The sequence below is a fragment of the Sus scrofa genome, chromosome 12, assembly GCF_054392235.1.
Source record: "Sus scrofa isolate SSC_HxYL_T2T_F1_AM1 chromosome 12, Sscrofa_HxYL_maternal_Yorkshire_Landrace_v2.0, whole genome shotgun sequence".
Taxonomy (NCBI): Eukaryota; Metazoa; Chordata; class Mammalia; order Artiodactyla; family Suidae; genus Sus; species Sus scrofa.
In genome coordinates this window covers 20,866,994-20,887,576 of record NC_139394.1, presented here as the reverse complement: position 1 = coordinate 20,887,576, position 20,583 = coordinate 20,866,994, and the positions used below count along the sequence as shown (strand labels likewise).

The 20,583-nt window shown below is 57.2% G+C and overlaps 1 protein-coding gene across 3 annotated transcripts; it reads right to left on the bottom strand.

The window, feature by feature from the left end:
- Positions 1 to 220: 220 nt before the first annotated feature.
- On the bottom strand, positions 221 to 19,555 carry KCNH4 (potassium voltage-gated channel subfamily H member 4). 3 transcript variants are annotated; one of them, XM_084984451.1, is made up of 17 exons: positions 19,123 to 19,555; positions 17,043 to 17,276; positions 16,575 to 16,721; positions 16,325 to 16,449; positions 15,117 to 15,360; positions 14,660 to 14,817; positions 11,333 to 11,540; positions 9,910 to 10,104; positions 9,236 to 9,435; positions 7,201 to 7,450; positions 6,398 to 6,642; positions 5,702 to 5,740; positions 5,163 to 5,518; positions 4,790 to 4,896; positions 4,066 to 4,139; positions 2,043 to 2,744; positions 221 to 437 (listed from the first exon to the last, which is right to left on the bottom strand). In XM_084984451.1, exons 1-16 carry the CDS (start codon positions 19,196 to 19,198, stop codon positions 2,349 to 2,351), a joined length of 3,054 nt encoding a protein of 1,017 aa, XP_084840577.1. In that variant the 5' UTR covers positions 19,199 to 19,555; the 3' UTR covers positions 221 to 437; positions 2,043 to 2,348. The 3 variants fall into 3 exon arrangements, with proteins under 3 accessions (XP_084840577.1, XP_084840580.1, XP_084840578.1); XM_084984454.1 differs by having other exon boundaries at positions 5,369 to 5,518; positions 19,123 to 19,430; XM_084984452.1 differs by having other exon boundaries at positions 4,790 to 4,891; positions 5,369 to 5,518; positions 19,123 to 19,430.
- Between the last annotated feature and the right edge of the window lie 1,028 nt (positions 19,556 to 20,583).

Below are 20,583 nucleotides of genomic sequence, written 5' to 3'. Positions count from 1 at the left end.
GGGTATGACGGGCCCATAGTGACTCATTACGGTTTCTGCCTCATCCCTGGGGCCCCTGGTGGCGTGAATGTGGTGCCAAGTGGATTGGTTGGCACCTTTGCCCTCCTAGAGACAGCAACAGGGCCCTGGGGTATGGTGGGGGAGTGACTACCTACCGTGTAGGCTCCTCCAAAGCCCTGGGGCGCTCAGACCAACCCCCAGAAACAGCCGGAGCCAACGCTACAAAAATAAAGAGTTTATTTTCTATCCAAAAGTGAGCCCAGGGTGTTGAGTGGTAAAGGAGAGCTGGAGACCAAGGGGAGTTGTTGAGAAGTCAGGGCCCTGAGGTGGAAGGGGGAGAACAGGCGTGGCTGAGGTCTGGGGTGGGGTGGGGGGAGGAGTGCTGCTAGGACTGCGTCAAGTTCCTGGCAGCAGAAGAGACCACTTTTAGTGACGGCCTGCAGAGAGACAGAAAGAGATGTTGATAGACCCAAGCCTGGAGGGAGAAATAGACAATACTGGGCCCAGAAAACATGGGGGCAAAGGAGTCTGGGAGCATACCCTAAGACAGGGATTGCAAACTCAGATACCCACAGAGATCACAGAGAGAGTTCAAATGATGCACAAATTATCGTGACATTGTAAATCAACTATCCTTCTTTTTATACTTAAAAAAAGAAAAAGGCCCATTTCAGGCTTCTGATCTGCAAAACTGCAAGATAATAAATTTGTGTTAGGTCAAGCCAAAAAAAAAAGGGGTTCAAATGAGGGTGGGAGTTCCCTTGTGGCACGGCTGTTGTCACTGAGGGGGCTTGGGTCACTGCTGTGGTGCAGGTTCAATACCTAGCATGAACTTCCACATACCATAGGTGTGACCAAAAAAAAAAAAAAAAAAAAAAAATAGGGAAGTTAACTGGGTATAAGGAGATGATCAAAAAATGTGAGGACTTTTCAAACAAAGAAAAACTAAAAAAGAAAAGAAAAGAAATGTGGGGACCGCAAAGAAGTCAAAGTGCAGATCTCATGCAAAGAGGACAGTGGGCACCCAATGCCAGTGGACTACTGCCAGGCAGTGTGTTGGCCCAGGATTGCCAGGTCTCCCAAATCTGTTTGGGGAAGCCGGGATATTTGGATTTTTATGTTAACTGTTCTGATTTTGATTTTTAATTTTTGTCTTTTTAACGCCGCACCTGCAGCACATGGAGAGTCCCAGGCTAGGGGTAGAATCAGAGCTGCAGCTGCCAGCCACAGCCACAGCCACAGCCACAGCCATGCCAGATCTTTAACCCACTGAGTGAGGCCAGGGATTGAACCCACATTCTCACAGATACTAGTTGGGTTTATTACTGCTGAGCCACGACAGGAACTCCTGAACTGTTCTGATTTTTTCTTTTTTCTTTTTTGGTCTTTTTTTGCTATTTCTTGGGCCGCTTCCACGGCATATGGAGATTCCCAGGCTAGGGGTCTAATCGGAGCCATAGCCACCAGCTTACGCCAGAGCCACAGCAACGCGGGATCCGAGCCGCGTCTGCAACTTACAACACAGCTCACGGCAACGCCGGATCATTAACCCACTGAGCAAGGGCAGGGACCGAACCTGCAACCTCATGGTTCCTAGTCAGATTTGTTAACCATTGCGCCATGACGGGAACTCCTGTTCTGATTTTTAAGGTGACGACTCATTTCTATTTTGAAAAGTAAATTCTGTGAAAGCCAAAGGTTACATGTTTGGGGTCATGAGTTTGTCCCCATGTGGGCCGTGGGCCTGATGGTGGGAGGGCCTAAGAAATAAATCTTGGCTTCCTCAAGTGCCAGCCCGGATCTCAAACCTACCTGTCTTGAGGCAACATTGCTTTCAAGGTCTCCAGCAGAGACCCCGGGGCTGGGACCAAAGACGACCTCAGGTGACCTCAGGTTATCGCTAAACTAATCTCTGCAGTGGAATCTGCAATCCATCCCTCTTGCTGTAGAGACCAAGATCCTGCCTGCTCTTGCCTCGGCCTTCATTTCCCAGGCTAGATCTGGGGCCCTTCCCCTTCCCCCCGCTGCTCCCACTTCTCTACCTGCCTCCAGGTCCTGGGGAGAAAGCCAGACATCTCATCTGCCCATCTCAGTGGGCACCGCGGTCCATCTCATGCCTGCTGGGTTCCACGGCCTCAGGTGGCTCCCCTCACAGAGGAGGATAGAGGAGGGTTTGGAAAAGGGAAAGGGTCAGAAGTGACCAGGTTTTGTTAAAAAGGTCAGAGAATCTAGAACCGACCAGACCAGCTGGTGGCTGCTGACCCGAGGCAGGAGGCCAGGGGGCCCAGCCCCTCCCTGGACAGCGGGCCACAATGCCCACCCCAGCCAGGCTGGGCCCGTGGCCAGGGTCAGTGGAACGTGTCTGACCTGGACCGGAAGCTGTGCCTCATGAGGCGTGAGGTCGGAGGTGAGGCCTCTGGCACTGGGGAGGGTCCCAGAGGGTCAGGCTCTGAGGGGTAGGGGGATGGCATGGAGGGTCTCAGGTCGGAGGGGACACTCCCCATCTCTGCTGTCCCCGCACTGGCTGGGTGGTGGACCTCAGCGAGAGTAGTATCCTGGAGGCTAGGTGGTGGTCCGGACAGACAGGGAGAGATGCATGGAGGCCTCCGTTGAGGGCAGGGAAGGTCTGGGGGCCAAGCTGAGACTGTTGGGTGGCCTGGGGGACCCAGCCTGGCCTGTAGCAGGCCCATCATATGTCGAAGCTCGCGGCTAAGCTGAGACACCTCCTGGTTGAGGCGGGAGATCTGTTGAAAACATATCAAAGTGTCTCCCAGGTGTGACAACCATCACCACCTTCCTAGGTGCACCCCCCTCTACAGTTTACAAAGTTCTTTCACAATCACTCTCTGTTTCTGGCCACCCTGAGAAGAAGACAGGGCAGGGAGTATTTTTGTCTAGATGTCAATACTCCAGCCTCTTTCAAAAAAGGACTTAGGACAGCAGCTATTGCTATTCCACCCCCACCCCAGCAACTTTTACAAAATGTAGGAAAATATGCTCAAAGAGACCACACCGCTGTGACGTGACAGATGCAGGCTTACTCCCAGGGGATACACCACCCAAGCTCAAGTGTCTGCTGTTTTTCAAATTTCAGGGAGTCCAGAATCAACTGAAGGACTTGTCAAAATGCCGATTTCTGGGCCCCAGCCCTAGACATTCCAAACTGGGTGGGGCCCAGGAGTCTGCGTTTTAATACGTTTTAATACGTTCCCCAGGTACTGACAGACGCCGAAGCTGGGGAAGCACACACAGGTCTAGAAGAACTGCAGGCGGAAGCTGGCCCGGTCCTCAACCCTGCAGAACAGGGGCTGGCCCTGCCCCCAACCCCAGGGCCCGCCCCCAGCCCAGGTGCGCCCCCTGGGATGCCCGATGTTTATCAGAAGTCAGGGAAGGCCCATTCCCAAGGGTTGGGCCCGGCTGCGCCTGCAGACGCAGCTCTGAGATCCCAGATCCCTGAAGGGGAGGCCAAGGCCTGGCCTGGGCAAGCAGGATCAGGGCTGTTTCCCACCAGGATTCAGACAGCGGGGTCCGGATCCTCTGGGGCTGAGGACCTCTCAGCCTCACCATCCTCCTCCCACAGGTAGGGGGAGGGGAAGGAAAGGACTAGAACATGTGACTTGGTGAATGGGCAGGTCCCTGCCAGAGTGAATCCTCATTTTCAGATGAGGAAACTGAAGTTCACAGTGGTTGTGGGAGTGGGCCAAGGTCACCCAGCTAAGTGTGGATTTGTGTGTGTGTGGGTGTGTCTTTTTTTAGGGCCATACTCGTGGCATATGGAGGTTCCCAGGCAAAGGGTCAAATCAGAGCTACAGCTGCCAGCCTACACCACAGCCAGAGCAACTCGGGATCCGAGCCGCATCTGTGACCTACACCACAGCTCAGGGCAACACCGGATCCTTAACCCACTGAGTGGGGCCAGGGATTGAACCCTGCATCCTTAAGGATACTGGTCGGGTTCATTAACCACTGAGCCAAGACTGGAAGTCCTAAGTGTGGATATCTGAATTCAGGACTCCGGCTCCAAACTCTTGGAAGTGCACCTCTCTGATCCCAGCCCCAACCCACCTCCTGGTTCAGCCTGCAGACCTTCTCCTTCACCTCCTCGGTCTCCGTAGCCAGTTCCCGGCGGGGTGTTGTTCCTGCAGGCAGAGTAGGGTGGAGGGATGCTGGGTAAATGCAGAGAGTCCACAGCCTGAGCTGGGCCCTTCCTGTCCCGGGGTGGGGGTGGGGGGCAGAGAGCAAGGGGAGGGGAAGCTCTGGGGTCAGGATGACGGGAAACCCAAGCTCCTGGGGCTGGTTTCAGGCCCCTATCGCTTACTTCGCCAGCCCGTCCCCCACACCCCGCCATCCCGGCTCTAGGAGCAGAGCTTCTTTTTGGTATCGAAACACAACTGCTCTTCTGGCCAGACCTCTATGCCTTTCCACAACTGCCTTGCTCTGCCCCTCAAACTCCTACCCATCCTTTCAGACCCACCCACCTCAAGCGCCCCCTCCTCTAGGAGGGAGAGTTAGAGGCTCCCTCCTCTCCTACCCCAGAGTCCTGTTCTTGCCTCAGTTGTGCCACTTAGCACCCTGTTCTGGACTCGTTTATCTGAATACGCAGATGTCTTCCCCCCTCTAGACTGAGAGCTCGCTAAGAGCGCGGGCCAGGGCTGGTTCATCTGTGTGTTCCTAGCACATCATCTGGTAGGTCCTGACTACGTGGGGATGGATGGATGGACGGACGGACGTAGGGGTGGAGGGCAGGCGAAGGGGTGACTGTGAGTCGAAGTCCACTGCTGACCCTTACCCACAGGAGGGGCCTGTGAGCGAGGCCTAGGGTGCTCAGGTCTCCTGCTGAACCGGAACGTAGGGGCTTCTGCCGTGCTGCCAGAGTCCTCAATGCCATCCACTATCCTGGGATGGAGGCAGTGGTCATCAGTCCCACAGGGAGCGGGAAAGGGCCAGAGCAGAGCAGAGCAGGCAGAGGGTGAAAGAGAGCTGGGGAGGAGCAGCCGTCAGAGGGGGTGGGGTGGCAAGCTGTGGTGGATCAGGAAGGGTGGGGTGGGCAGATGGGGGCGGAGACATGGAGGAGCACTGGTCAGAAGGCTGGGGACGGAGCCCAGAGAAGGTTCTGGAAGCCAGCAGGGGTATAGGGAAGGCAGGGGAGGCTGGCATCTCACCGGGGACTGAGGTCCGGAGGTCCAAAGGTTCCCAGTGGGGGAATGAGAAGCTGGGGGGGCTTCCAGGCAGCAGAGCCCCTGGGGGGGCCATGAGGGGAGGGGCTGTGGCCCCGGCCAGCCAGGGCAGGGGAAAGGGACGACGGGGACAGGGAAGGAGAGGAGACAAGGGCTGAGAATGGGGGCAGCTCCTCCCCCAAAAGGCTGACCAGGGAGCCCCGGGGCCGCGCCGGGCTGAGGTTGGGCAGCAGGAGGGGCCGGCGGGGCCTGGGACCACCGCCAGGCTCGGCCCCAGCCTCGGCCTCTGTGACGGATGGCAGGGTCTTGTCTGAGGAGGAGCCCAGGCTTTCCGAGCGGGGCTGTGGGCAGAGGGGGCCGCTGATGTCACAGGACAGTAAACAACAGGCCCCTTCCCTAAGCAACAGCCTTCGCGGGCGGGGGCTGCTCCCCCATCCCCCCTCCCTCTGCCCTGAAGCAGAGCAGCCAGGGAAAGGTGCCCCCACCCCGTGCCACCTCGACCCCACCCAGGAAGGAAGCGTTACCTGCGAGAGGCGAGGGGATCGGGAAAAGCGGCTGAGGCCCTGCAGGGACACATGGGCAGGGTTCGAGCTGACTCCCACCTCCCCACTCCCCTGGGGCCAGCCCGCCCTCCCTCCTAGTCTCGCCCAGCCGTGGTGTGGGGTCTGAGAATGTGGGATTCTGCTGGTGGAACGGAGTCAGAAATACCTCTGACTCTGAGAAATCCTCAATGGCCTGAAGTCTGAAAAGTGGTAAAAGCCCCAGGTTGAGGGTGTAAACTACAGACTTGGCCCAGAGCCTAAACCAAAACAGGCCCAGGAAACATGTGGTGAGAGGAGAAGAGGAAGCCCCAGGGAATGAGGCCGAGTCCGGAGAGGGAGGGAGTTGACAGAGGAGGAGCCCATGAAGGGGACGGACTCCAAAGTGGGGGTCGTTTGAGGAATGTGGGGGCGGAAGGGTGGCCCACGGGAGATGGGGCAGTAGAGTCGGAAGTAGAGGTGGTGAGAGATGGTCCATGGGCTTGGATCACGGCCGATGGAGGAGGGGTCGGGGGTTGGAAGATGCGAAGCACGGAAGGGGCGATGGAAGGGGGTGCCTGGGGTTGAGAGATGAGGTTTTCAGGGCAGAAGGAATGCATGAGGCTCTCCCTGGGGCTGGGGGAGGTCTTCTCTGAAGGAGGAGACCTCAGAGGAGATGGCGGCCATAGGGGGTCTACATACATGGGTGTCAGAGCCCTGGCGCAGGTTGAAGGTGAGGTCCCGGGGCAGGCCAGCCCGGAAGGCAGCCCCATACTCAGGATACAGCCTCAGGACCTCAGCCAGCCCTCGGCTGCTCAGCTGCTGCAGGCCGCAGTAGGTCAGCGCCTTCACATCAGCGCTGGTCTTCAGCACACAGCTTGGGGCTGTGCCTGACCCGGGCTCCTGCCCTGCCTCAGGGATATCTGCCCCAATCAGGTCTCCCTTTCCTGTGGGTACGAGAAGGGGACAGTCAGCTGGGCAGAGGGACCAAGAGGCTATGAGTGGAAGTGAGGGATGGTCAGTGTGTTCGCTGGATGGCTGAAGGGGGGTCAGTCAATAGGACTGGTGGAAATAATCAATGGAGTTGGGAAAAGGTCGGTGGAGAACAACTGCTGAAGGTGAGAGACGGTTCACTGGGGATGTCAGTGAGGCTGGACGAAGGATCAATGGAATTGGATGAACCAGTAAAGAACAGCTAGAGGGGTCAGTTAAAGGGACAAGGCCAGTGGAGTCGAGGGTTGCTGGAGAAGGGTCCGTGAAGTCGGGAGATGGTGCGACGGGAAAGGATCCACTGAGTTGGGGGAGAGTCTTTGGGGGAGAGTTGATGGGGTCAGGGATGGTCAATGGGATTAGGGGAGAGTCTGAGGGGGATGGTGGTGGGGTGCGGGGACCAAGAAAGAGTGCTCAGCCGGGAGCTCTGGATACTCAGTCCCTAGATTCCTGCCACTCTCCAGGCCCCGGGGGAAGGTGCCGGGCCAGGTCGTGGGTGGTGGTGGGATCCTTACCCAGGATGGCCAGCACCATGTTGTCTCGGAGCACCTCAAGCGAGCCAGAGCAGACATAGTAGTGCGCCTGCAGGGCGTCCCCACGGCGCAACAGGTACTCGCCCGGAGCGCAGAACGAGGTCTTGATGTGCAGGGAGAGGGCCCGCAGGCAGCCCCTGCTCGCTGCTCCAAACAGCGGCAGCTGCAGGATCTCCCGATTCAGGTGCATAGCAATGTCAGCTCTCAGCTCGTCTGGGAAGTCACGCAGTAACTGCATAAGGGGCATAGGTCATTCTGGCCACCCCCCTGCAGCTGCTACTTAAGCTCTACCGATGTGCTTTGCTGTCTCCAAGGACAGAGCTCAAGTCACCCATTTGTGACCTTCGGGAAGACTTCTGGGTGTCTGACTTCAGTTTGGCTTGTGTGTCCCAATCCAAGTGCTGGGACAGAGACTAAGTCTTCGCCTCTCTGTCCACTGCCCGTGGCCACACACACTGGTCACTCACACGTGTCCTGGTTACTCAACCCCACATAGGTAAGGACCATCCCTGGTGGGTCAGCCTTCACAAGTCAGGAGACTAAGAGTTCCCATCATGGCTCAGCAAGTTATGAACCTGACTGGTATCCATGAGGACGCAGGTTTGATCCCTGGCCTCGCTCAGTGGGTTAAGGTGAACAGTGGTGTAGGTCACAGAGGCAGCTCAGATCTGGCGTTGCTGTGGCTGTGGTGTAGGCCAGAGGCTACAGCTCCAATTTGACCCCTAGCCTGGGAACCTCCATATGCTGCAGGTTTGGCCCTAAAATGACAAAATAAATAAAGTCAGACTAGAAGTCAGCTCTGTGTAAATTCCTGAGGACTTTGGGCAATCCATTTCCTCTCTCGGGACCTCAGTATTCCCCTCTGGAAAATGCAGGGTTACACTAGAACTTGAATATTACCAGTGACCTCCTGGGGGCCAAACCAATGTTCCTGGTTCCATCCTCATGCCTTGGAACCCCTCGGCCAATCTGGCTTGCCAACCTCTCCCTCTTGCCCCCCTTTCCGCCCCACACCCCTCTTCCTCAGCCTACGCCCTCGGCTCTCCTTCCACTCTCCCTGCATCACAGCAACGGGCTCCATGACACCCCCCTCCCTGTGAGCCCAGAGCCCCACCTCTTCGTCCAGACCTGTATTTTTGGCTCTGGGAAGCCTCCCCCTGATTCCCCACAGGCACCACACCCTCATCATGGTCCAGCCTTGAACTCTCGCTTTCACCCCTAAGACCAATCTGTCTCCTATAATGGCTCCATTCCACCCTTAGGCCAAAGCCAGAAACCTGAGAATCCCTTTGAGCTCCTCTCCTGCATCCCAGCTGATCACCCAGTCCCAAGCCTCCTGCTCTTAGAAATACCTCCTAGATGTGCAGGCCACTCCCCAGCCTAGAAATGGGACAGGATAAAACCTACATCCAAGGCCATCCTTGAGCTGGGCCTGCCACCTCCCCAGCTCCGTCTCTTCACTCTTCCGTCCCTCTCCTCCACAGCGCTCACACACCCTTTCCTGAAGGCTCACCGAACTGCTTTCAGTTCCCTGAACCCACCCGCTCTTTTGCGTCAATATTTCCAGACCTGTGTTCCTATTGCTCTTTCTGCCTGGAATGGCCTTCTGGTAGCAGGCCAATTTCCTTCCCCTTTTTCACGAAGTTCCCTCCTCTGTGCCACCTTCCCTGACTCCTCTAGGCCCAGGCACAATGAGGGCCCCCAGGAACCAACATCCCTCCAGTACAGTCCCATTCATAGTGGAACTATTTGTTTACCTGTCTGCCTCCCTCACCAGACCGGTCCAGCACAGAGGCTGGCCCCAAGCAGGTGCTCGGAAAATGGGTGCGTAAGGGAGCATGGCATGAGCCATAGGTAAAGGAAAAGGGACGTGGATTTGGGGGGGGGGTGCGTGCCCTTGTGATCAGCACCTCGCCTCCCCACGCTCTAGTTGCTTCCATCCCCGACCCTAGGAGGCGGCGACCCCTTTCCCACCGCACCTCTGGGCGGTGGGGATCCGGAGGCCCCTGCGCACTACCTCGTTGGCGTCTATGCCGCTGTTGACCGCCCACGTGGTCTGGAAGTATTCGAGCATGCGCTGCTTGAGCGGCCGGGGCAGGCGGTGCACGCGGATGAAGTCCTTGAGGTCCTTCATGCGGCTGTGGTAGAGCGAGCGGCGCGAGTACATGCGCTGGATGATGGCCGTCACGTTCCCGAACACCACCGCGTGCATCAGCGCTGCGGGGGCGCAGCGGGCAGTCAGGGGCTGTGCCCCCTCCGTCCTCCTTCCTCCCCTCCCCTCCGTCCTCCTTCCTCCCCTCCCCTCCCCGCGCCCAGATGCTCCCTGCGCTGGACGGGTCTCTGAGTTCCTGGGGAGGGGCAGGAGAGCCAGTGGGCTCCACAGTGCCCACCTGATGTCAGGTGCTGGGTTGGGGCGGAGAATAGAGGGCGGTCCTGAGAAGGGTCAGACCTCATGCACCTCTCAGCGCCCCCCCCCCAATTGGGTCATGAACTTGGGTCTCCCATTCTTTTTGCAAGAGACCCTCCTGGTTGTGGCGTTGCCCCACAGCCGGCATGCAGCCGGTGCTGAGCAAACATCTATGAATGAATACACGAGTGTCTGGCCGTGGGTGCCTTCTCTGGGTCTCGGTTTCCCCATCGGCACGCTGGGCTTGGCACGCCCACCCCAGGGCTTCACAGGCCCGGCCTCACCGCCTATCAGCATCGTGCAGATGGAGAAGATCTTCTCGGCGTCGGTGTTGGCGCACACGTTGCCGAAGCCCACGCTGGTGAGGCTGCTCAGCGTGAAGTAGAGCGCGGCGATGTAGGCGCTGCGCCGCGAGGGGCCGCCCGCAGAGCCGTTGACATAGGGCACCTCCAGCCGCTTGCCCAGCTCGTGCAACCAGCCTGGGGGGTGGAAGGATGCAAGGAGCCCCGGCTGCCGCGTGAGGTGTGGAGAGCGGGGTTCCCCTGAGCTGCCTGCACTTGACCTTAGGCAAGTATTTACAGAAGCAAGGGGGGAGGTTTGCACAGGAAATGTGAGGAGCAGCCTGTGCCTGGGCCTCCCCAAGGTGAAGTGGTTACATTTGCAGTTCAAGGCTACCAGCTCCCTACACTGCTGACTGTTTAGGGCCCCTTCCACTCTCCGATAGTTTACTGAGTGCTGCCTGTGTACAGGGTGCTGGAACTTGACCCAGACATTCTCTCTGCCCTGGTGGAACTTACAGTCTGGAGGGGAAAGAAACATGAAATAAATCATTACAGGTGGAAAGCAGCTATTAAAAAGGGAGTATGTCTTAGGAATCATAACGGGTTAGGGAGAGCCAAGCCAGTTTTGGTGGGGGGGGGCAGGGGGGTATGGTTTCTGAAGGGCTCCCAGAGGACTGAGCATTTTATTTTATTTTTTAAAAACTATTTTTTTTGGCAGAGCCTGAGGCATGCGGAAGTTTCCCGGCCAGGGATTGAACCTGTGCCACAACAGTGACCCAAGCCACAGCAGTGACAATGCCAGGTCCTTAACCCACTGTGCCACTAGGCAACTCTGGGACAGAGCATTTTAGCTGAGACCACAAGGAATAGGACAGTTGCTTAGGTGGAGACAGGAGGGAGGACAAACGGGACAGAAAATTACAGAGAGGAAAAGATGTTTAAGGCCCAAAGTGAGAAAGCAGTACATCCTGGGTGCTGGAAGGAGGCCAGAGTGACAGCAACCTGGGGTCATGGGAGGAACAGAAGCCAGGGCGGGTAGAGAGGGCTGCAGGACCACGTCGGGTGTGGACTGAGAATGGACTTTATTTTGTGGGCAGCGGGGAGCCAGCCACCAGATGGGTCCAGGCAGGGGCAGTGCCCAAAACACCCTCTCCACCTTCAGAGGGCTTTCCATACTGCATTTTGATTGCCCGTCTCAGGTCTTGCTCTCCTGCTAGGCTGTGAGTCCCCCAAGGGCAAAGACCATGTCTTCTAATCAGTATTCCCACGCTTGATCCCAGAAGGAGCTCATGCATGTTTATTGGATAAATGGCGGAATGGGGGTGGGGATAGGGGTACTGGCAGAGGTGTCTGTTTGGAGGTGTCCCTAGAGTAAACAGAGCAGGCAGATGGATGGTCAGTGACAGCTGGGGGGTCAGTGACTCACCGATGTCCCAGAGCAGCGGGTCATTGGCCTCCATCTCCCGGCGCCCGATGACATACCAGACGCAGGCCATCCAGTGGGCAAGGAGTGCAAAGACGGACATGAGCAGCGTGAGCACCACGGCGCTGCACTGTGAGTACCGCTCCAGCTTCTGCAGCAAGCGCAGCAGCCTCAGCAGCCGCACAGTCTTCAGCAGGTGCACCAGAGATGTCTGCAGGAGTGAGCACGGCGGAGGAGGCTGAGCAGGCCCCCCACGTCCCCGGCCAGCGCCCGAGCACCAGATGCCCTGGAGTTAGGGGAAGTTGCCCCAAGAACAGTATCCCTTCCATCCTGAGAAGGGGACCAGGAAATGCAGGGGGGCAAGGATAATGCTAAAACTAATAATGCCTAACGGTAAGTACTGTGTGTATCAGACACTAGGCTAAGTATTTGTAATCCTCACGAAAAGACTTATGCCTGCAGTCCAGTTATCATCATCATTTCCAGTTTGCAGATGAGGAAGACTCAGAGAGGCTGGTGACTTACTGAAGGTCACAGATTAAGGACATGATGGAGCTGGGACTCAAAAAAAAATTTGGGGGGGGTGGGCTGTGCCCAAGGTATGCAAAAGTTCTGGGGCCAGGGATCGAACCCAAGCCACAGCAGCAACCTGAGCCACAGCAGTGATAACACCAGATCCTTAACCTGCTGTGCCACCAGGGAACTCCTGGGACTCAAATCTGAGCGGACACCAAAGTCTATTTTGGACTATACCATCTCTTAGCACCGCCACTGGTAAAAGAGCAAATCCTGGTCAAAGGCAGGGGAACAGACAGAATGATCGCTGGCCCCTGCTCAAAGCCCCCAGTGCCCCAGGTACAGGCATCTGTGGACAGGGGAAGGTTTAGGGACCCCTCCCCTTGTGTGTTAGCTGCAGATGGCAGGGTCATACTGAAACGCCGAGGTTAGGAGAGCGGGGATGAGGGTCCTCGGGAGGTCTCAGCCCTTTTGGGGCTTGGTGGGGGTTAATGGAGCCAGGGCTGAGGGTCCTGTACACGTTACCTAGTGTTATTACCATGACTGCTTTCATTTTGCTTTTTTTTTTTTCTTTTTTCTTTTTAGGGCTGTACACACAGCACATGGAAGTTCCCAGACTGGGGGTCAAATCGGAGCCTCGGCTTCTGGCCTATGCCACAGCCATGGCAATACCAGATCTGAGCTGCATCTGTGACCTTCGCTGCAGCTTGTGGCAATGCTGGATCCTTAACCCACTGAGCAAGGCCAGGGATCAGACCATCATCTTCACGGATACTAGTCAGGTTCTTAACTCACTGAGCCACAAGGAAAACTCCTTCACTGTGCTTTGATTAGCCCTCCCAATCTTGGAGATGACGAGGAGATGGGGGCTTGTCTTCTCGCTACTCTGGGCAGGGGCAGCTAGGAGGCCAGGGCTGGGGGCATCGGGCAGCACCTGGGGATCTTGGTAGGATGGCCCTTCACTGTCCTTTCAGGGGCCTCCAGGAGCATCTCCCAAAGCCCTGGCCCGACATAGCTCCTGAGTCACGGCATGCCATTTTCTCTAATTTTAGGCAAAGGAGTTGGAAAGGAGGTGCTCGGGTTCCACCACAGGGACCCGCTCCAGGGCTTAATGCCTGCCCCAGCTCCCAGAGCTCCAAGCTCGAGTTCTCGAGGCTTCCCCCTGTCACCTGCCCCTGGGCCCCACTCCCTTGGGGCCCTCCTCTCCTCCTTGGATCAGAATGTCCCAGGCCTGGCTCCTTCAAGTCCGCACCTCTGCAGGTGCCTGCTGGTCCTCCATCTTTACATCAGTGCATCTCCAGCCCCGGCACTGCGCCTCCTCTGCCCTTGTGCCAGGCCATCCACTCAGGTGCCCTGGTTTCGTGGGAAGCAGGTTGGCACACTGGGAAGAATACTAGACTAGGAGTCTATAGAGACCTGGTTCCAGTCTCCTGCCGGATTTAACTAGCCGCCAATGGGCTGTGGGCCTCTTCTCCTGGCTGTGTAGCCCCTGCTAGCTGTGTGACCTTCAACAAGCCGCTCAACCTCTCGGAGCCTCTGGATCTACCCCTGAGAACGAGGGGTAAGACAGTCTTCCCTGAAGTGTCACTGGGAAGTTCCTTAGTGACAATGTGTAAAGGAACTTAGTAAAATGCTCCTGAAGGTACCAGAAGAGGGGGAACTGTGGGTGGGCATGAGGAGGGTAGGGGGTGGGTTCCCTGGGGTGGGGGGGGGCGGAGCCCTGCTCGGAATGGCCGGAGCCTCAGGGCAGACACACCCACACGCACGTGTGTGGGAGCGTGCACACACGTGTACACAGCCAGGAGAAGAGGCCCACAGCCCGTTGGCGGCTAGTTAAATCCGGCTGCGTGTAGGTGGTTTCCCGCTATAGCTAAGTGTGGCAGAGAGAGGCGCTCACAGGGAAAACTGCTCTCCACCTCCCCACTCAACCACCAAGGGGGTCTGGGGACACAGGGTGGGACTCCCTCTCCTTGGGCCGGAGAAGACCTAGCATCTGCCAGCTGAGTGCAGAGCTGACCGCCTAGGGTGCCTGCGGGCAGTCCCCAAGGAGCTGGGAGGACACAGGTCCCGGGACTCTGTGCCTCCAAACCCACTCCACCCTACAGCCTCTACCTCCTGTCAGGGCTGACTATTCTTCCCTCCCCGCCGCAAGGCTCGCTCCTTATCTCCTGCAGCCAAATCCTAATCCATCGAGGGTCTAGCTCTGTTGTCACCTCCTTTCTCAGGAACCCTTCCCAGACCACCCTCGCCTCTGCCCAGTTGCAGTTCCTTGGCTTCCCGGGTGCTGGCCGGATTGCAGATAATTCTTGCGCATGCGCATGTTCCAGCCTGGCACTCCAAGGTCAGCTAGCTCCAGGCCCAGCCCCCACCCAGCAATACCTGGGCCCCATCTTGCACTCTGTTCACCTCTTCTGTTCCTGCAGTCCCCACCAGCTTAGCCGCCGGGAGGCTGAATCTTTATCTTTTTTCTCTGCAGTGACCATGCCCCACACAGTGCTTTGCAGACAGCTAAATGCTCAGCCGTTGTTTGTTAAATAAAAATGTGAAAAGTGCCACTCGTTTGGCTTCAGACCAATGCCGCCTTGGTAGCCCTAGTTAGCTCTTCATTTGTCTCAGCTTCCTTCAGAAATTGTGAGCTGAGCTTCCTGAGAACACAGACCCTCTCAGATGCTTCTCGGCTTCTAGCGCCAGGCTCTGCCCATTACACGTGCTTGACACATATTTGCAAGTGACTGAGTCTGGCACTGAGGTGGGTCCCTTAATGGGCGATGCAGTGCTGAAGTTGGGCGGCAAGGTGGGACGGGGACCACTCACCACGGTGATGTTGAAGACGTAAAGCAGGTCAAAAGGCAGAGCAGCGATAAGGTCCACAAAGAACCAGGTGGCCAGATAGTGGAGGCCAATGGAACGAGGAGCAGAGACCACCTGGCCAGACTGGGACACATAGGTGGTGCGGAAGTTCAGGATGATATCTGGCGGTGAAAGAAGTTGTTACTAGGGGGCCTTGGCCAAGGGCATGAAGATCAGATTGGAGTTGGAGGCAGGAATGGGGAAGGTGGATTGGGCTTCAGGCTGGTCCTTAGGTAGGAGAGGCCTAAATGCTGAAGGCTGCAGGGGTCAGGGGTTAGGGCTCATGGACCATTAGGACTCAAAGACCCAGAAATGGATGGGCTCTGAATGCCTGGGTGCTTTGGGCCCAGGATGGAGCGCGTCTTGGATGAGTGGGTCCCTCCAGCCCACCCGCCGGGGTGCGTGGGGCCGAGGGTCTAACCCAGGATGAACAGCATCTCCACAGCGATGTCGCTGACGAGGGTGTGTCGAGAAGTGATGGGGGTGTCGTCGTCACCCGAGAAGCAGACATTGTAGGGGACAGTGACCGCAACGTAGAAGGTGGCGAGGAGGATGAGGCCATCCCAGACGGCCTTGGGGACGCTGTAGTGGAGGAGGAGGCAGCGGGACCCCCCCACGGAGGCTACCTTGTATTCAGGCACTGATGGCTTTGTCTCAAACACGTTCTAAGGGGAGAGGGGTGGCAGTTGGGGACACTTGGGGGGAAGAGGAGCCAAGGTTGGGGGAAGGGAGAGGTAAGGAATGGGGACAGCGGGGAGTGGGCTCCACAAGCACAACCCAAGAGGCTAGAGAACGTGCAGGGGAGAGGGTTGGGGTCTGGCACCCGATGCTTCCTTCCTCTGCCCAGCTACTGCTCGGGCTCCCATTTGAATCAATCATGTCTGATGGTGGCTATTTCTCTCTCTCTTTTTTTCTTTTTGGTGGCACCCAAGGCATGTGGAATTTCCCAGGCCAGGGATCAAATCCATGTCACAGTTGTAACCAAAACCACAGCAGTGACAACACCGGATCCTTAGCCCGCTGAGACACGAGGGAATTCCTGTGGTGGGCATTTCTAAGGCTTAACTTCCACCCTGCTTTAGGAGGTGATTATGACAAACCAGGCACATGCCCGGCCTTGAGTGGTCACTAGCTTCTCCCTCAAATTCCTCTTGGGTCCTGGGGGTGCAGTGGGGGGTGAGACTATCTCAAGGGTGAGGGGAGGCTGGCCTGGTGCACCCCCTTTCCTGTAGCCATAACAGACTGCATCGAGGGTTGGAGACTCAATCCTACAGCTATATCAGGGTCCTAGGAGTGGTCCCCAGGTGCCAGGCCCCCAGAGGGGGCTTTCTCCCTGGGAACCACACCTGAGGATTTCACCCCCCATGAGGTAGGTGACGTAGTTGCTACTAGAGCCCCACCCATGTGACATCATCAGAGCAGAGTCCTGTCAATCACAAGGAAGCAAGGGAGATGGGGCTGGAAGGAGATGTGGGAGAACATGGCATAGAGCAGGGAGCTAACTGTACATGAGAAGCGGGCGGACAAAGGAACGAGCAACTGGAGAGATCAGACAGGGAAACAGGGACACCCTAGCAAGCGTGCCTCAGAAGCATGGCTGGGAGATGGTGGGGTAGAAACAGGACCCACATTGGTTTTCGTGCCTCCCTGGCCCCGGCGGCCAAAGTGGCCAGTCAGTCGGTGTAGGACAGCACGGCTCTGCCTCCTGGCGGATCGAAGTCTCGAGCTGGCGCCCCTCCTGCCAAGGGAATTTTCTGTTGGGAAGAAGGGTATGGAGATAAGTGGGGCACATCCCAGGAGGCAGAGCAAGGAGAGGTCTTGTGCGACCTTGGGCAAGGACCTCTGAGCATTCACGCCTTTCCCCCAGACCTGCAGTTACCATGATTACTGTCCGCATGGCCTCCGGGGGCGCCCAGTCCGGGGCCTCCACTCCGAGTGATGTCCTTGAAGGAAAAGAGGAAAAGCACGACCTCCCCCATCTCGTTCTTGATGGGCATCATGTCCAGGAGGCACCAAAAGGCCGAGCCTGTAGGTGTGGAGAGATGGAGGAGGAGGAGGGTGAGCAGCCCTTGGCATCTCTTTCTCTCTCATCCCCTTTGGTTCCCAGGTAGAGTCAAAGGGCTTGGCCAAGGCTTAGAGCTGGAAAGAACCCCAAAGATTATGTCAGCCGTCTCCTTCACCTTCCAGATGGGAGAACCAAGGCCCAGAGAGGGGCAGGGATGAGCAGTGTCACACGATCAGTTTGTGGCAGTGTGGGGACCAGCACTCAGGCTTCCACTGCGCCAAGTGCACTCTGGGTAAGGCCTGGGGTCTGGGCAGGGTTGCAGGCCAGGCCAGGCCCCCTCACCATCCTTTCGGTAGAAGCAGATTTCAGTCCGGTGCTCCTGATGGCCCTCCAGGGCCTTGTGCAGCCTCTGCAGGGCTGGCTCACTGGTCTCTGGACCGTAGAGGAAACGGCAGCTGCAGGTTTTCTGCATGACCTCAGTGCGGCCGTAGCCTGTGAGCTCACAGAAGCCGTCGGAGCAGTAGACGATAGGAAAACCCCGTGGGCCCTGTGCGTTGGCCAGCAGGAAGTTGCTGTCTGTGGGAAGAAGAAGTCAAGGTCAGGTCAAGGCCAGGAGGGGAGCTCAACTTCCAGGTGGGCCGTACCTCCCCCAAGCTGTGGTCAGAGATCCCGGAGCCAGAAGCTTCCCAGGCTTCTATGCGATTCCTGGATCCCCCTTCGGGATATTCTGAAATGAGAGTAAAAAGAGATAGAGCAGAAGGACAAGGACTTAAGAGTGGTCCGGAACAGGGACAGGGACTACTGGGGCATTGAAAAAGGAACCCCAAGTGGTCTTGTGGATGGTTCATCATCCTGCTTTCAATCTGGCGAGCCATTAGCGTAGGAGGCAGTACAAATTGGTGAGTAAAGTCATGGGCTCCAGCACCCCACCTCTACCACTTACTGACTGTGTAACCTTGGGCAAGTTAATGAACTCTTCTGTGCCTCAGCTTCCTTGTCTGCAAAGTGGGGGATAATATATCTTCCTCACATGGTTGGTGTGAGGGTTACATGAGTTACCTAAGAAGAACAAATTCTGGCACATCGTAAGTGTTACACTGAGAAGGTGAAATGATGCCCCACATTTGCTCAGCTTTCAAAGCACATCCATAGTTTCTATCCTATCAGAGAGTGGACAGGGCAGGGATTCTGATGATACCATGCTTATTTTCTTGATAGGAAATGGAAAGGAAGAGATTTATCCAAACTTACAAATCCCCATTGTGGGAGAGGGAGACAGTGATGAGTAGTAGCCTCATCTCCTGCCTTCCAGGAAAGGTTTTCTTTTCAGTCTTCCTTATCTAGTTTCAGGGGGTCTGTCCCAGTGCTCAGAATCTGACAGGCTTAAGCAATGAAGTTGTGGGTCCAGCAATCCCAGCAACAGAACCTGAGCTGGCTCGCTCTAGCTCCAACGGGTAGGAGGCCTCAGGGGGGCTCTGTAGGCAGTCTCAGCTGAGGGAAGGGATCTGAGACACACAGTCCTGGGTGCTAGGAGGGTGAGTGTCTGGAGGTGGAGTGGCTAATGGGGATACTGAAGGTGCTTGGGAGGCGCTAGGCCCTGGGCAAGCAGCCTCCTTCTTCCATCCCAGGCCCGTTGCCTGGGTGATGGGCGCTATGGAAACAAGGGAGGTGTGGGGAGGCGGGTAGGGCCCCGGTGGCTCGGTTTCCGCCCTCGGGTACCGCTTCCCCCACCTTCCAGATCCTGGCCATAGTGTCCAAAGGGGACAAGAAAACATCTCTCATTTCCAAAGTAGGAAAAGGGGATGGCGGGAGAAGAGGCGGGTAAGGAGGGTTGTGGCTGTCCAAGGTGCTGAACCTGGAGCCCAAGCTGGGTGGGAGAGCAGGCAGTTCTCTCGGCCACAGAGACCTCCCCTCTCTCACTGCCTCGTCTCCCTCAGACACAGACTCGCCACACTTGGGGGCGCGTGACCTTAATCCAAAATAGGTCCTGTCGAAGCCGGTTTCTCTCTCTCTCTCTGTTTTTTCCTCTGGTGGAAGGGGATCCTGGAGTCCTCCGGGAGTAGACCCCAGAGCGCCTGGCCACTTCGTCCCACCTCTTGGATATCCATACATGCCCCCGGCAGAGCTCTGCCTGAGAGTGGGCGCTCCCAAGGACTCTTCTCCGATTTGCCGCATACAGAGCCTTTCCTGCATCCAGTCGCACATCCCCAACGCTGGCCCCCCGCACTCTTGGTCCTCTCCCCACCTCTCCTCCCAGGGCACTCCCCGTCCTGTTCCTTTACCGCGGCTTTGGGAGAGAGGAGTTGAGGTAACTCCACTCTCTCCTCGCCTCGGGTGTCACCACATCCAAGCGATCCCCGCCAACGCCAAAGCTGACTTGACCGCTAGCTCGAACCCCAGCCCCAGCCTTCGCCTCACTCACGCGTGCCGTCGAAGCGGGTGGCGATGGTGTCCAGAAAGGTGTTCTGCGGGGCCAGCAACCCCTTCATGACCGGCATGGCCTCGGGACGCGGGTTCGAGGCACGGCCGCAGGGGAGCGTTCAGCGCGGCCAGGCCGGAGGGGGCGCGCTGCCGGCAGGGCCGGGGCGCCCCATGCGCCCGCCTGCCTCCTCCCCTCCCTCACGGCGGCGCCCTCGCCGCCGCCTCTCTGCTCTGAACCCAGCAGCTCTCCTCTGGTCTCGGCGCCGCCTCGGTCCCCCACCACCTCCCCCCGGGCCAGGTTCTTTCCCCCGGGCTCGGCCCGCGCCCGCCACGTGGCCCGCACCGGGAGGGGCAGCCAGCAACACCCTCACCGCTCTCGGCTGCCCTCCTCCGGGTGGGGAGCGGCCCACGCGTGTCTCTCCGGGAGAGAATTTGGGACACGCCCACCTGGAGCTGAAGCCCCGAGAGGTGGGGCGGGGCTTGACGGATGGACACGCCCACCGTCCAGGGTGGCCACGCCCCCACGAGTATTTCCCTGGCGGCTCCTGTGCCTCCGCCCCTCGGGTTTCCCCGCGCGCCGCCCACGCTGGGAAATCGGGTCTGGTTCACAGCGCCACCTGCTGGACGTTGAGATATTTCGCGGCACTCCCTCCCCCGCGTCTCCGTCAGCTCTCTGTGCTCCAGTGTGAGACAGCAAGAGTTGAAGAGGTTAGTTCTGCCCGTGGCGCATCGATGGGAAGGCAGGAAACTCACATTTTATTTTATTATTATTATTATTTTCTTTGTCCTTTCTGGGCCGCACCCGCGGCACGGGGAGCTTCCCAGGCTAGGGGTCCAATCGGAGCTGCAGCCGCCGGCCTACAACCAGGGCCACAGCAACACAGGATCCGAGCTGGGTCTGCAACCCACACCACAGCTCACTGCAACGCCGGATCCTCAACCCCCTAAGCAAGACCAGGGACCGAACCTGCGACCTCATGGTTCCTAGTCGGAGTCCTTAACCACTGAGCCACGACGGAAACTCCAGAAAAACTCACATTTTAGAATGCACTACTTAACCCTCACCTGTGCCTCAGTTTGCATAGCGTGAATTCGGTTTCAAGCTCAGCAGCGTGGATGAAAAGAGATTTGGAATCCACTGAGTTGAACCCCAGCTCTGCCACTTACTAATTGTGTGACTTAGCCTCACGTTCTTCATCTGTAAAATGGAGCTAATAATTTTTACCTCGTGTGCTTGTGAGAGTTTAATAGCATAATGCTCACCCTTGTTGCATGAGTGAGCAGTTGTCTCTATTCTTCCTCTTCCTTTCATCCTGATTTAACCCTCCTTCTCTCTGCTACCATTCAAATAGAAGAGAGGCTAGAGGCAAATTTGGGGCTGAGAAAGATAGCCTCGAGGTGAGCAATCAGTTTGTAAATCTCCAAAGGGGAGATGGTGAACTTTCTTTTCCATCTTCTCCAA

Bases quoted from the DNA above. Each gene is read 5' to 3' on its own strand.
- KCNH4 (XM_084984451.1), bottom strand. From the start codon at position 19,198: ATGCCGGTCATGAAGGGGTTGCTGGCCCCGCAGAACACCTTTCTGGAC. The intron at 11,541-14,659 runs GTGAGTGGTCCC...TCACTCCTGCAG, and splicing joins ACGTCTTCAACATCACCGTG to ACATCTCTGGTGCACCTGCT. The intron at 5,519-5,701 runs GTAACGCTTCCT...CTCTGCCCACAG, and splicing joins GATCCCCTCGCCTCTCGCAG to CCCCGCTCGGAAAGCCTGGG.